The sequence below is a fragment of the Ictidomys tridecemlineatus genome, chromosome 13 (assembly GCF_052094955.1).
Source record: "Ictidomys tridecemlineatus isolate mIctTri1 chromosome 13, mIctTri1.hap1, whole genome shotgun sequence".
Classification (NCBI taxonomy): domain Eukaryota; kingdom Metazoa; phylum Chordata; class Mammalia; order Rodentia; family Sciuridae; genus Ictidomys; species Ictidomys tridecemlineatus.
Genome location: NC_135489.1, coordinates 43,718,459 through 43,733,922, shown reverse-complemented (window position 1 = coordinate 43,733,922; position 15,464 = coordinate 43,718,459). Strand labels below are relative to the sequence as shown.

The window sequence follows — 15,464 nt, the reverse complement described above, 5'->3', positions numbered from 1 at the left end:
TACTGGGGACTGAACCCATTTCTCATTTATTCTAGTCAAGTACTCTATTGCTGAGTTAACATCCCCAAACCTTCAATTATATTTATTTTGAGATATGGTCTGGCTTAATCACTCAGGGTAGCCATGAACTTGGAATTCTCCTGCCTCAGCCTTCAAGTAGCTGGGATTACAGGTATGTGTTACCATAACTGAGTCTAAAATAAAAGATACTTGATGTAAAATATATACCTTATTTTTTTGTAAAAACTACCTAAGAAAATGTTTTATAAAGAAATGAATTATAAAAATTCATTACTAAAACTTTCATCATGCTAAACAATTTGATACAATAGGTTCCATATAATTAATGCTTTTTTAAAGAATTCATATGATTAAGAAAATGGGTGCTGTAGTGCACAAGTGTAATTCCAGGAGCTCAAGAAAGTGAGGCAGGAGGATCTTAAGTTCAAAGCCAGCCACAGCAACTTAATGAGGTCCTAAGCAATTTAGCAAGATCCTGTCTCAAAGTAAGTAAATAAAAAGGGCTGGGGATATGACTCAGTAGTTAACATCCCAGCATTCAATCCCTAGTACCAAAAATGAAACAAACAAAAAAACAAAAAAGAAATTGAATGCTGCCAGAATACTCTATAACTTTTCTAAATTTTCTTTATTTTTAGAATCACAATTTTATTTGGTGTTTTTTGATTCTGAGATACCAAAATTTAAAAGCACATTTTTATTTGTACCCAAGACAGACATTTAAAAACAGAATTTCCTCAATAATTTCCATATTTTTTTCCTTTGAAAAGTATTTATTTTTTCAAATCAAACCTCTACATAGTTATTTTTGGTATTATCTGTGTTTTCTATCCAGAAACTCATGAATGATGAGAACTAAGCAAAAAGTAACATTAGTACTATAGTAAAAAGAAAAATAATACATTTGTATAAAATGACATTTTAAATTGCTATGAATATCTTGACTCTTTTTCTCCAAAAACAGTAATTAATTTCTACATGCTCACTGCTTTATTTTCTTCTTCCAATCACATCATACTGTATCAAACTACCCTATAGAGGCATCCATTTCTGTGTACACCCTATCTTTCCTTAACTATAGGTTTTTAAGAAGTGTGCTATCAAAATCATTATACTTGCTATCAAAATCATCATCAGTTTTATCACTCTCTCAGATATATCTAAATGACCTTCCTTCTGATTTAACACTGACTGGATCTTGCTATTGTTTTGAACCTTTAAATGAAGTAAATAAAAAAAGAAAGAAAATACTTCATAATGGGCATTAAAGAACTTCAGGGGGGGGAAATGGAACCAACACCAGTTTTGTGAAACTATACCAACAGTTTAGTCTGTTTTCAATATCTCTCATCAAAATTATACTTTCTTCTTTACTAATATTTAAAAATTAAATAGTATTTCATCATAAAATAATTCAGTAGTACATTAACTTTCTTTATCTGAGTACATTTCAGTAATCTATTTTTTATAATCAGATCTAGGAAATTTTATTTCAAATATACTTAATTTTTTTATATTCTTAACCTCACCACATTTTGTAAGTGAAATAACTTTACGCTGGCAAGATGCCAAATGTTTTAACAGGCAATTAGCAGAACACAGCACCATTTACTGGTTTTTAGTTTTTATTCAAGGATACTTAAAAGAGAAACATGATAACAATTTCACTCTGAGACTGGTAATAAACTTTAATGGACTCAGACCACTCTAAGAAGAGTAGAGCAGCACCTCCACTGAACATTCTAATATCAAACCCTCACTAAGTCCAAAGAAAGTAATATAAACTAATATATCCTTAAAAAGTAAAATGAACCTTAGAGCAGATTTATTTAAGAAGGTGTACCTGCAAAGGCAAAAATTATATTTTCTCATTTTTCTAGCTCTAAACAAAATGTTTGATTATTCAATGATTTGCTTTAAAACAACGCAGTAATATAAAAAAATCTCCTAATAAACTGTTCAAATGACAAATTTTTTAAAACTTGAAAAGCTAATTTCAGCAATTTAATTTATAAATGTTAAAAAAAGATTTAATCTAGCATCAAACTCAACATTCCCCTTTTTTAAAAGCATGACTGTTTCTTACTATTTAATTTTTTATGAATCAGCTAACAACCTGATATAAATATGTACTTTAAAAGGAAAACTCAGCACGTTAGTATAGAACAAAGCTTAATTACCTTGATTTGGTTGCATATTCATATTTGGTCGAGGGCCATAGTTTCCCATTGGCTGCCCTTGACTCATTGTCATCTGATTCTGTACTGGCATGCTCTGTGATGATGGCACAGAATGGTTGTAACCTCCCATGGATCCATGGCTACTTGAAGGCATATTCATGGAACTGTTTGTCATATTGAGTTGATTGGGTCCAGGTCCCTGCATAGGCATATGGTTAGGCCCTTTGAAGAAAAATGATCAGAACCAAAATATTGAAAGTTAAAGAGATGGTTTATACAAAAGTACCTAAAATAGCTATTTGTAGGTTTTTTTCATCATTGTAGTCATAACACTAAACAATAATTTGAATATTTAATAGCAAACAAATCGCTCATATGAATGATAGAAAACACTGTGAATATTCTTATTATTCCCATCTTAGAGATTAAGAAACTGATGTATTAGGAAAGCCAAGAATACTCTGAAAAAGAAGAGTAATAAGGGTAAACTAGCTTTATGAGACAGCAAAACATAAAGCTGGAGTAATTAAAGATGTAGTACTAACTAATGAATGAATAGATTAACAGATCAATCAACCAGAATAGGATCTAAAATATACCCAAATACATAGTAAGGTAAGTGATAATAGTAGTGATATTAAGTTATCAGTGGGCAGCAAAAAAATTAATTCAGTAAATGGTATTGTGGCAATGGTGTAGTCATCTGGAAAAAAAATTAGCTGGATCACCTCATTTCTCCCAATAAAACTAATCTACTATGTATAAAAATTTTAAACATTAAAAAAGAAGAAAAAAGAAACAATATTACAGAATCTCAAAAAGGAGAAACTTTAAAATAATCTTGGGAGGAAAATGCTTTCTAGAAATTCCACACCTTTAAAAACAAAAATTGATAAAACAGTGCTGTACACCTATAATCCCAGGGGCTCAGGAGGCTGAAACAGGAAGATTCACAAGTTAAAAGCCAGCCTCACCAATTTAGCAAGGCCCTAAGCAACTTAGCAAGACCTTGTTTCAAGATAATAAATAAAAAGGGCTGGGGATATGGCTCAGTGAAGTGATTAAACACCTCTGGGTTTAATCCCTGATACCAAAAACAATTAAAATATAAAATTTGATCATTGTATTATCATGTATAACTAATTAAAACAAATAAAAAAAGGGGGAGATGAAAGACATGAATAAAAAGCTCAAAGAAACCTAAAAATGAATTCATAAACAAGGAATGACTGATTGCTTTACTTAAAAAAACTAAAATACAATTTTCACCTTAGATTCTCAAAAATCAACTTTAATAAACCTATATTTTAAAGAAAGAAGCACTTTCAGATACTACCCAGAGAAAAAAATGTAAATAAGTATTATTTTTTATAGAGGAACTTCACAATAAGGTTATCAATTTTTTAAATGTACATACTTTGAACCCAGCAATTTCAGTTCTAAGAATTTATTCTATATAAATATTTGGTACAAGTATGTAAAAAAGTATGTGTTTTATAAATATATTCATGGCAGCGCAACTTTATCAACATACAAGAAACAACATTTATTTCTATCAAAAGGAAAACGGTTCAGATAAGTTAGGGTATATCCATAAAAAACAAACACAAAAACAAAAAATACATGATGCAGTAACCAAAAAGAATGAGGCAGCTCTTTATACACTGAATAGAGTAATGGTTTCTATGATAAATCTTTAAGAGGGAAAGAAGACATATAAGACTATTCAATGTGCTACGGTTTGTTTTTTTAAAAAGAATAGTACAAAAAAAAAAAAAGAAAAATTTTTGGGGGGTAGAGACAAAGAAAGAGAAAAACCGCTTTGAAGGGTAACCAATGCCTCTCTGGAACTCAGTTTGGAGAGGTAAGGGCTATAAACCTTGGTACTTTTTTATTTTGGCTACATGATCATGTATTATCTAGGGGTTTTTTGTTTGTTTTGTTTTGTTATCAGGAATTTAACCCAGGGGTGCTCAAGCACTGAGCCACATTCCCACACCCCCCCCTTTTTTTTTAAACAAGGCCTCGCTAAGTTCCTGAGGCTTGCTTTGAACTTGTGATCCTCCTGCCTCAGCTTCCCCAGCTGTTGGGATTATGGGCATGTGCCATCATGCCCAGCCTAGTTTTGATTTTTTAATCAATATTTTTTTAAAAAGGAACTGGGACTGAGAGGTTCTGTTGCCAAAATCAAATTGCATAAGTATCTCTAAAACTTAAATTATCAAATAACCTATTAGAACTAAAATAGGAAACTAAGAGCCAAGTTAAAATTAGTGTTCACATTAAAAAGGGTGACTAGATGCTATTATTGTTAGGAGAGTCCCCTAACTATTATTTTAGATGCTCTACAATACAAGTCTTAAATGGTTGATAATCTCTGGGTTATGGAAAGAATGTAACTATTTCAGATAGCCTTACGCCAAAAAAAAAAAAAATGTCAGGATAATATTAATTGTGCACTTCTCAAATGCTTACTTGGTCTTGGGCTTCAGTGTTATCTGGAGATATGTTATATACCTAATATAATTACACATACCTTTATGTTGTATACCTGATCGAAGGTACTACCATCAAAGATCACAGAATTCCTAACTAATCTGTATTAGCACTGCTCTTATAGTTCTAAAAACAATGTGTCCCAATAAGCTAAATGTGGATTTAGCAAACAGCTTTCTCCTGACTACAACCTAACTGCAAACTAAAAAGTAGTTCTGTCTTTATTCCTACCTCCATACTGTGTGGGAGCCATCAATGCTGAGAGTCTTAGCAGGAAATAAGAGAGCCAATGAAATAGCATTTACCTCCTACATGATTAGTGTCACATCAATCTTCTAAACTAGGCTACCTTGCCTCTTTTGCTCTGTGTTCCCCCTTTGTTTCTTTTACAATATCTGTTGTCCTTGGAACCAATGTTACCAACAACACAATCAGCTGGAAAAGATACTATCGTAAGGATGCTAATTATTAACTTTAACAATAAACTGTTCTATGATTTAAATTTACTATCCTTATTGCTAGACATGTTCGTTTGCTTTTTTCTACTGAAAATAGTCTTTGTCTTTAGAAAACAAAAATATTCTCGTATTAAAGGTAGAGAATACTCTGCCAAAAATGATACTTATCATCATTACTATTGTTACACAAACTGAAGATATTTTCAGCAAATGATAACTAAATAAGCACCAATGGCCTAAAAGACACCATTCTAGTGACTCTAAAGTTAAATGGACAAAGAGAAACAAGAATGGCAAAATATATGAGAAAGCTTACACTATTTCTTAGCTTTTAATTTTGCTTTAAAATCAATTTCCATATTTGTTATGCTAAAAAATATGTATTCATAAAAATCCTGATTCAGCATCAGTAATATCTATGAAGAAATACTAAATACACCAGCACTTTAGAGTTTGTTTTTGTTTGTTTCTTTTTCCCATGTGTTTTTCTCAGTGATACTGCTTCAGAGATCAATAAATTTTTAAGTAAATAAAAACTCAGGGATGTTAGAATACCTTTTTGTAAACATATTTTATTTCTTAAGCCATGGTACAATGACTTTTTCCCCCAAAAAAAGCTTCTAAAGCCAACTATGTTGCATAGTTTCAGACAGACTAAATTTAGCCAGTTCTGTTCATCAGAGGAATGCTGTGTGTCAGCTACATCAAAGCCCAAGGGCAGCCTGATAAACACTGAATACAGGTCACGTAGCTCTGTAGCTAACAAACTCTAAGAGAGCTTGTACTCGGGGGCATTCAAAGCAGTTTTGTCATCAACAATCTAGTATCCCTTGAGCCCCCATGTCGTTTCAGTTGCTAAGCAACTCTGGTGTTAATGTCTTAGAGGAGAAAAACTTACCAGGCATCTGGCCGTTCATCTGGTTCTGCATGTGTGGTGCAGGAGGACCCCCACCTACCATTCCATCTGAAGGCATGTTGTGAGAGCGTGGAGGTGGGGGAGGGCCGCTCTGATTCATCACTCCAGGACCCATAGGCATATTCTGTGTGGGTGGCTGAAAGAAGACAGTTTAGCAAACCAAGAGAAACAGTTATACCAATGTATAAAAGATGCATATGGAATAACAGTTGACTATATTATTAAATTGGACAAACAAAACAACAAATGCATTTCAATTTCTTCTAATGTATTTTAATCATGGACTTATAAATATCATATATAATACCCCCCAAAACTTCACAAGATGCTTAGCATTTGAACACCCTAGGACAAAAACAGACCACAATTAAAGTGTATTTTAATTTATAAAATCTCAATGGCAAAAAGGTTAACATTCTATACAAACCGAATTCTCATTCATTTATTTACTAAGGATTTCTAATGTAGCTATTGTTATTTAAATAACATTAAAAATTAATTCTCCTTTCATTACATATTTGAATATATTTACTAATCATTATTTTTACTTGAAAAGGGAGAATAATAAAAAATATAAAAGGACCAGAGGTCCAAAAATATGACATATTTTATACTGTTTGAGGTGCAGAAAGAAAAGTGGTGGCAAAGGAATAATGTTTTAAAACACAAAGATAATAGTTCAGTTCAATATTTTTGTGTCGACTACTGCTATAGATTGGAAACATTACTGATGGCCTCCAAGGGTACAGAGACAGCTGCCTCAAAAGGATGCCTTTGGCAAATTTCCTAATGAAATTTTCAAGAAAACCACTGACTAACCTTGAGAGTTCAAAAAAGGGCAAAAGGAAAAACATAGATACAAGACAGTCTGCAACACAGGGCTCCCATCTTGGGAACATTTTGGTGGAGAAAGCAAATGGTTAGTTTCTTTCCAAATATCTATTTTTAACCCTACAGGTTAGAAGGACTTATTCTTTACAGATCTACTTTCTGTCTTTTTTCTCTGCTTCCCCATGATCTGAACATAATGTCCAATCCAGTAACTTCCTCCCACATTTTTTATTTTTGCTTTATTTTTAAAATTTTTTCCACAATATTTGTTGATCAGTTATTTACTATATACCTTTCCAGATTTTGTCAGCACAGTTGCCTCTGAAACACTTAACAGATATATATGTTATTCTTTAGCCAACACATACACTCAAACCTCCAATCATTTAATGAATAGCTAATAGTGTAGAAATAACAAGTGCTGGGCTTGGTCTGTAGCTCAGTGGCAGAACCCTTGCCTAGCATGTGTGAAGCACAGGGTTCAATGCTTAGCACCACATAAAAATAAACAAATAAAACAAACGCATGCTGTCCATCTACAATTTTAAAAAAACTATTTTTTAAAACAGAAATAGCAGGTACTACTCTGATAGCACCTACAAAAGTTAGAATTTTAATTTCATCACTACTAAATCCAGATAATTGGCATTTATTAAGTATTTTCTTTTCAGCTCTCATCTTAATTTTTTTATCCAACTTGTATCTTAAAACACTTAATAACCTTGTTTAGTTTTCAGGCACATACAAAAACCAAACATCAAGTCTATTACATATCTTACTTTTAATTATCCTTTACTTATCATGCTTTCAAACCTGGTTAATTATTTGTATTTCAACTCATAAAACATCACTAGTTGTTATTTACCATCCTAAGAGTAATAACTAACCCTTCTGCTAATAAAAGTGATAAAATCCTGACAAAATGCAAAAAAAACCTGTCTAAAAGCACTAAAGCACTACGTAACCAAAGAGGAACAGAAGCTACACTTCTTGAAAAGGGGGAAGAATGTTAAAAGACCAGCTCCCCAATTTCTTCGGCTTTTTCTGTGAGTGTGCAGTGTATGGAGTAAAAAGTGCCTAAACACAAAGCAGAAATTCTTCTGGATTAAGGGGGGAATGAGTCAGTTTTTTAAAAATCGGCAGAAAATTAAAGAATAAAGTCCCCAAAAAAGGAAAACTGCAGAAAGCGAAAAATTCAAGACAACTACTAGAAAACAGCAGTTAGGAGGCCAAAGAGCCAAGCAGATTCCAGCTACTGCCTACTACTAGGTATATAAAAGATTGGAGTACCCATCCAGTTAGAGGGGACTTCATAAACAACTCCAGCTCTCCATATTTCAGAAGATCCTCACCTCAGACTAAGGTCAAAACTGAAATAGATTACCCCTTTAAATCTTTTAATGAACCCTCAATACTCAAGGTGATCTCCTAGTACTTCTCATACCAAAGGAAAACTTAATTTTCTTTAGAAGAAAAGAACACAATCTTTGACTTTCTAGAATTGTTATGTTTGCCCTTTTTCTTAAATACTGGGATGGATCCCAGGGGTTCTCTACCACTGAGCTCATCCTCAATCTTTTTTTTAAAAAATTTTTTTGAGACACAATCTGACTAAATTGCCCAGGCTGGCCTCAAACTTGCAATCCTCCTCCATAGCCTCCCAACTAACTGGGATTTCAGGTATGCCATCCTATCTAGACACAATGTCTGACATTTTATCATAAATCACAGGCATTTTAAAAACCATCATAAATGGCCAACACCCAATAGGATGGCTATAATAATAATAACTACCCAAATGGTAGGTGTTGGCTAAAATGTAGAGAAACAGGAATTCTCATTTATGCTAGGAAAAGTGTAAAACGGTATAGTCACTTTGGAAAACAGTTTGGCAGTTCCTCAAGAAGTTAAATGTATGTCTACCATATCATCTAGCAATTCCATTCCTGGTATTTATTCAAGAGAAATAAAACACATTCAGACAAAAGTTGTATACAAACATTCACTATGGCATAATTCACAATAGTCAAAAGATGGGAAAAAACGCAGATGTCCACCAACTGAGGAATGGCTAAACAAAATGTGGTTCATGAATACAATAGAGTACTATTCATTCACAGAAAAGGAATGAAGTACTGACGCACGTTATAATATGGATAAACTTGAAAATATTCCAAGTGGGAGGAGCTGGACACAAAAGGGGCCACATGTTGTATGACTACATTTATATTAAATGTCCAGAATAAGTAAGAGAAAGAGAGAAAAGATTAGCTGTTGCCACAGTATGGGGAGAAAGGGGAAGTGGGACTGACTGACATCATATATGAGTTGTATTTTCAGGGGTGATGGAAGTGCTCTGAACTTAAGACTGCACTGTGAATATACTAACAACAAACACTGAATTATACACCTTAAAATGGCTAAAATGATGAAAGTTATGCTTCATAAATTTAATCTTAAGATAAAACTGGAGAATGGATAGTGCACACCTGTAATTCCAGCTATTTGACAGCCTGAGGCAGAAGAATGGCAAGTTTGAAGCCAGCCTCAACAACATGACAAGATCCTATCTCAAAATAAAAAAATAGGGCTGTGGCTGTGGCTCAGCAGTAGCACACTTGCCTGGCATGTGTGAGGCACTGGGTTCGATTCTCAGCACCACATATGAATAAATAAAATAAAGGTCTATCAACAATTAAAGAAATATTTTTTAAATAAATAAATAAACAAATAAATAAATAAATGAAAGACTGGGGAATGTAACTCAGTAGTAAAGCATCCCAAGTTCAACCTCCAGTACAAAAAACAAATTAATTAATTTTATTACATTTTAAAAGAATGAGTAACTAAAGGAAGTAACAAATAATTTTAAAAGACCAAATTCATTCAAATTTTGGAGTTACAGAGAATTTGAAATACCTGTGCTTGATATTTTCAAAGGTGAGGGGACAGGAAAGATGTAGAACTTTAGTAAACTCCTAGAATTTTTTAAAGGCCATCAAATATAAATCTAGAACTGGAAAATACAATCACTGAAGTGAAAATCAGCATGTCTGTCAACGGATGAATGGATAAAGAAAATGTGGTACATATACACAATAATGGAGTTTTATTCATCGATGAACAGAGACTTGGGTCTTTTGCAGGAGAATAGAATTTAAGAACTTATGCTAAGCAAAATAAGGTAAACTCAGAAAGTCAAGGATCCTATATTTTCTCTTATATGTGGAAGCTAAACAGAAAAAAGGAAAAGAAAAGTAGTAGGGGGTAGGTCTAATGAAAATTGAAAGATCTATAGAGTAGAGAAAGGTTAGGTAGGAGAGAAGCAAACAGGGAAATTCTAGGGAATGATCAGGATAAATTACTTTGTTACATTGTGCGCTGGTAAAAAATACTTAACAACAAATCCCACCATTATGTACAACTAATGCACCAATTTTGAAAAAAATGGGGAAAAAAAAGAAATCAATGGTTGGAAACAGCAAAACAGAGGATCAGAGAAGAAACTTACAGAAAAATTATACAAAGATATAAAAGAGAGAATATAAAAAAAGAACATAAAGCCACAGAAAACATAATAAAAAGGTCTAGCACACTCCTAACTGGAGTTATAACAAAGACGATACAGAATAAAACACAACACTATTTGCAAAATACTGTAAGAATTTTCCAAAGCTAAAACAGAAAGAAAGAAGCCTCTAGCTTATGAACTATGAAGCTCTACAAATCAAAGGAGAATATAAAGAAAACCCTAACTTAAACACATCACAGTCAAAGTACTGAAAACCAAAGTCAAAAGAAAAAAGTTAAAAATCATTCAAGGAAAATGGAGCAGCAATAAGACTAGCATTGAATTTTTTTCTATCAGAAATAATGGAAACAGATGATTATAAAATGACAACTCTAAAGAGCTAAGACAAAGAAAAAAGAAAACAAACCAATCAGTTTAGAATTCTATATTGAAGAAAATATCCCTTCTGACATGGAAATGAAATAAAAATATTTTTTAATGAACAAAAGCTAAAAGAATTTGTTATATGAAATGACTTTACATAGAAGCACAGACTAGAGGAGTTATGAGAAAAGGTAAATATATAGATGAGTATAAACTAATATTGACATTTAAAATAACAGTTAATGATGACTTGTATGATTTAAACATATATAAAACTACGAATATAGGGTAAAATTAACACAAAAGACAGTAGGTTAAATGAAGTTAAATTGCTAAGGATCTTTCCTTTTTTTCTGCAAGTTTTAAAAGTATAGATCTACACTAGAATCTAAAAAATTAGTGATGAATATAATCTCAAAGGAAATCACTTAAAACATATTAAAAGTAGATAGCTAAAAATTTAATAGAAAAAAATAATACTTGATTAATTCAAGGACAAAAAAGAGAGAAATAGAAAGCAAATGTCTGGTTGATAAGATTCAATTCCTACTATATCACGTTCTATATTAAATATTCATAAACTCATTCTAATATTTAATTGCCATGTAAGCAAAGATTATATTACATTATAATGGATTTAAAAACACATAAGTACTGTTTACAAGAGACTTTAAATTCAAGAGTACAGATTATTTAAAAGAAAAAGACATAACCATGTAAACATTAATCAAACTCATGATGACAATGTTATGTTACTATTGTACAACTGATTGATCACTGGGAATAGAGGCTATGCCTTATTATGATAAAAGGATAAATTCAATGAGAATGTTTGACAATCACAAATTTGTATATATCTCCTAATATAGGTTCAAGGAATTAGAATAATTCATAATAATGGCTGGAGATTTTAACATACTTTGCCTAGTAAGTCACAAGACCAAAAAAAGCAGGTCAACAAACACAGAAGACCAAAATATAGGGACTTTTTTCTAAGCACAGTAGAATTAAACTAGTAACCAACAATAGAAAATTATTACTCAGAGAAGGAATCACAATGGAAATAAGAAATGATTAAACTGAATCAACTTGTGAGACTGAGTTTAAGGTATGTTTACAGGATAAGTTATATATTTCAAATGTGTATTTAAGAAGTTGAAAAAAAAAGCTATCTACGGTAGCTAAGCTCAATGAAATAAAAAGCAAATAAGAGAAAATTAAGATGTTAAGAGGACACAAAGAACAACTTTAGACAATGCATTTGATAATTTACTTGAAATGGAAAAATTCTTTTGAAAAATATAGCTTTTGGAAATTGACCAAAAATCTAAATAATCCTGTTAAAAAAACTGAATCCATAATTTAAAATCTTCCCTGAAGAAATCTCCTGATATAGATGGCTTCACTAAGGCTTCACTTCTAAACTATTAAGATAATAAAAAATTTCAGAGACTAATCCACAAAGTTACAACTATCTTATATTTGATAAAGGGGCTAAAAGCATGCAATGGAGGAAGGATAGCATCTTCAACAAATGGTGCCGGGAAAACTGGAAATCCATATGCAACAAAATGAAACTGAATCCCCTTCTCTCGCCATGCACAAAGTTAACTCAAAGTGGATCAAGGAGCTTGATATCAAATCAGAGACTCTGTGTCTGATAGAAGAAAATGTTGGCTCCGATCTACATATTCTGGGGTCAGGCTCCAAATTCCTTAATAGGACACCCATAGCACAAGAGTTAATAACAAGAATCAACAAATGGGACTTACTTGAACTAAAAAGTTTTTTCTCAGCAAGAGAAACAATAAGAGAGGTAAATAGGGAGCCTACATCATGGGAACAAATTTTTACTCCTCACACTTCAGATAGAGCCCTAATATCCAGAGTATACAAAGAACTCAAAAAATTAAACAATATGGAATATTACGCAGCACTAAAAAATGACAAAATCATGGAATTTGCAGGGAAATGGATGGCACTAGAGCAGATTATGCTTAGTGAAGCTACCCAATCCCTGAAAAACAAATGCCAAATGTCTTCTTTGATATAATGAGAGCAACTAAGAACAGAGCAGGGAGGAAGAGCAGGAAGAAAAGATTAACATTAAACAGAGACATGAGATGGAAGGGAAAGGGAGAGAAAAGGGAAATTGCATGGAAATGAAGGGAGACCCTCATTGTTATACAAAATTACATATAAGAGGTTGTGAGGGGAATGGGAAAATAAACAAGGAGACTAATGAATTACATTAGATGGGGTAGAGAGAGAAGATGGGAGGGGAGGGGCGGGAGGATAGTAGAGGATAGGAAAGGTAGCAGAATACAACAGTTACTAATAGGGCATTATGTAAAAATGTGGATGTGTAACCGATGTGATTCTGCAATCTGTATACAGGGTAAAAATGGGAGTTCATAACCCACTTGAATCTAATGTATGAAATATGATATGTCAAGAGCTTTGTACTGTTTTGAACAACCAATAAAAAAAAGAAAAAAGATAATAAAGAATTTCTAATATTAATCATTTACAATCTTCCAGAGAACAAAAAATAAGGGGACCGCTAACTCTTTATTGAGGTCACCAAAATCTGACAAGGATACTACTACAAGAAGAAATATAAAAGTCACATTCTCATGCTATAAATAACAAAAATGCTAAACAAAATTTTAGAAAATCAAATCCAGATTACATTGAAACCAATGGGCTCTACTCCAGGATTCAAGTGATTTAATTTTTGATAATTAATTAATGTAATGCACCATATTACCAAAGTAAAATCTAGTTAACCATTAATATATAAAGAAAAATAATTTGATAAAATTCAATACCCATTTGTAACAAAAATTTTCCAAAGTTAAGAAAAGAAAGAGCATTCTTGGGGCTAGGGGGAAGCCTAGTGGTAAAGCACTTATCTAGTATGCACAAGGCACGGCATTCAAACCTCAATGTGACGAAAACCAAAACAATAGCGATCTTCATTGAAAAACAACTAAGTTACAAACCTATTACAGATAATATCCTAAAATGAAATATTGAACTCTTTCCCTTTGAATTGAGGAATAGGATAAGAATATTCATTAACAAGAACTGTATTCAACAAATAACCAATAAGCAAATCAATGTTATAAAGTATAGAAATGAAGCAGAAGAATAAAAAATAAAGATTAGAAAACAACTTTATTTTCACTGATGCATGAGTAAGTGCATATTTAAAATAAGTGAATATAGCAGGATAACCGGATACAAGCTTAACATATTAAAAAGTCAACTATATTCCTATATATTACTAACAATTACAAAATGAAATTTAAAAACTGACATTATATATAACATGATCCAAAAATTTGAATCTCTAGGCCTCAGAAACCTTGGAATGGAATAATCATTTGACTCAGTCATCCTACTCCTCAGCATATACCCTAAGGACTTAAAATCAGTATACTAGAGTGCTACAGCCACATCAATGTTTATAGCAGCTCAAACCACAATAACTAAGCTATGGAACCAACCTAGGTGTCCTTCAATAGATAAATGGTTAAATAAAATGTGATATAAAAACACACACAATGGAATATTACTCAGCCACAAGGAAGAATGAACTTATGCATTTGTAGGTAAATGGATGGAACTGGAGACTATAATGCTAGGTGAAATAAGCCAATTCCAAAAAAACCAAAGGCCAAATGTTCTGTCTTATATGTGGATGCTAACACACAATGGGGAGGGGGCAGAAGTTCAGTGAATTAGACAAAGGGAAATGAAAGGCAGGGAGTGGGGATGGGAATACAAAGACAGTAGAATGGATCAGACATAACTTTCCTACATTCATGTATGAATCAATACACAACCAGTGTTAATTCCACATCACATACAACCACAAGAATGGAATCCTAATTAGACTAAGTTATACTCCATGTATGTATGATATGTAAAAATACATTCTACTGTCATGTATGTCTAAAAGAAACAATTTTAAAAATTTAAGGAGTATATAAGGATCCCTTGACAGTTGCATACATTTAAAAATAAAATAAAAACTTTTTAAATTAAAAAACATTTTTAACGTAACAAGAGATACGTGATACCTTTACACTGAAACACTGTAAGATTCAATATTATAATCAGCTTCCTTGATGCTGACCTACAGATTCTATGTAACCCTTGTCAAAAGCGCAGCAAGCTTTCCCCAGAAATTCACAAGCTGACTTTAAAATGTATATGGAAATTCAAAGGACATAGAATAGACAGGACAGTCTTAAAGAAAGAACAATACTACCAGATATACAGATATATTATAAACTACCATAACTGAAACATGGGGTTGATGCAAGGATAAATAGACCAAAAGAACGGCTGAGAAACAACTCACATATACAATAACAACAAAACATCTTACATTCAATGGTGAAAAAATGATCTTTACAATAAATGATGTTAGATCAACTGCATATAATAGGAATAAAAAAGAACCTGAAGTGGGGCTGGGGTTGTGGCTCAGTGGTAGAGCACTTGTGTGAAGTACTAGGTTCGTTTTTCAATACCACATACAAATAAATAAAATGGTCCATCAACAACTAAGAGAAAAGAATCTTAATTCTTGGCCCAGATTATACACAAATTTAATCTGCAACGGAACATAGATACACTTTAAGAATAAAATAGGC

General features: G+C 32.3%; 1 protein-coding gene across 4 annotated transcripts in view; it reads right to left on the bottom strand.

Moving 5' to 3' along the window:
- The window catches only part of Ss18 (SS18 subunit of BAF chromatin remodeling complex), an 85,905-nt gene that overhangs the window by 32,222 nt on the left and 38,219 nt on the right, over window positions 1-15,464 (bottom strand). For all 4 annotated transcript variants that reach the window (XM_078030220.1, XM_013360223.4, XM_078030221.1 and 1 more), the window contains exons 4-5: window positions 6,054-6,207; window positions 2,202-2,423 (exon numbers count right to left, since the gene is read on the bottom strand). In XM_078030220.1, coding sequence (XP_077886346.1) covers window positions 2,202-2,423; window positions 6,054-6,207 — 376 coding nt within the window. The remainder of the gene's footprint in view (window positions 1-2,201; window positions 2,424-6,053; window positions 6,208-15,464) is intronic.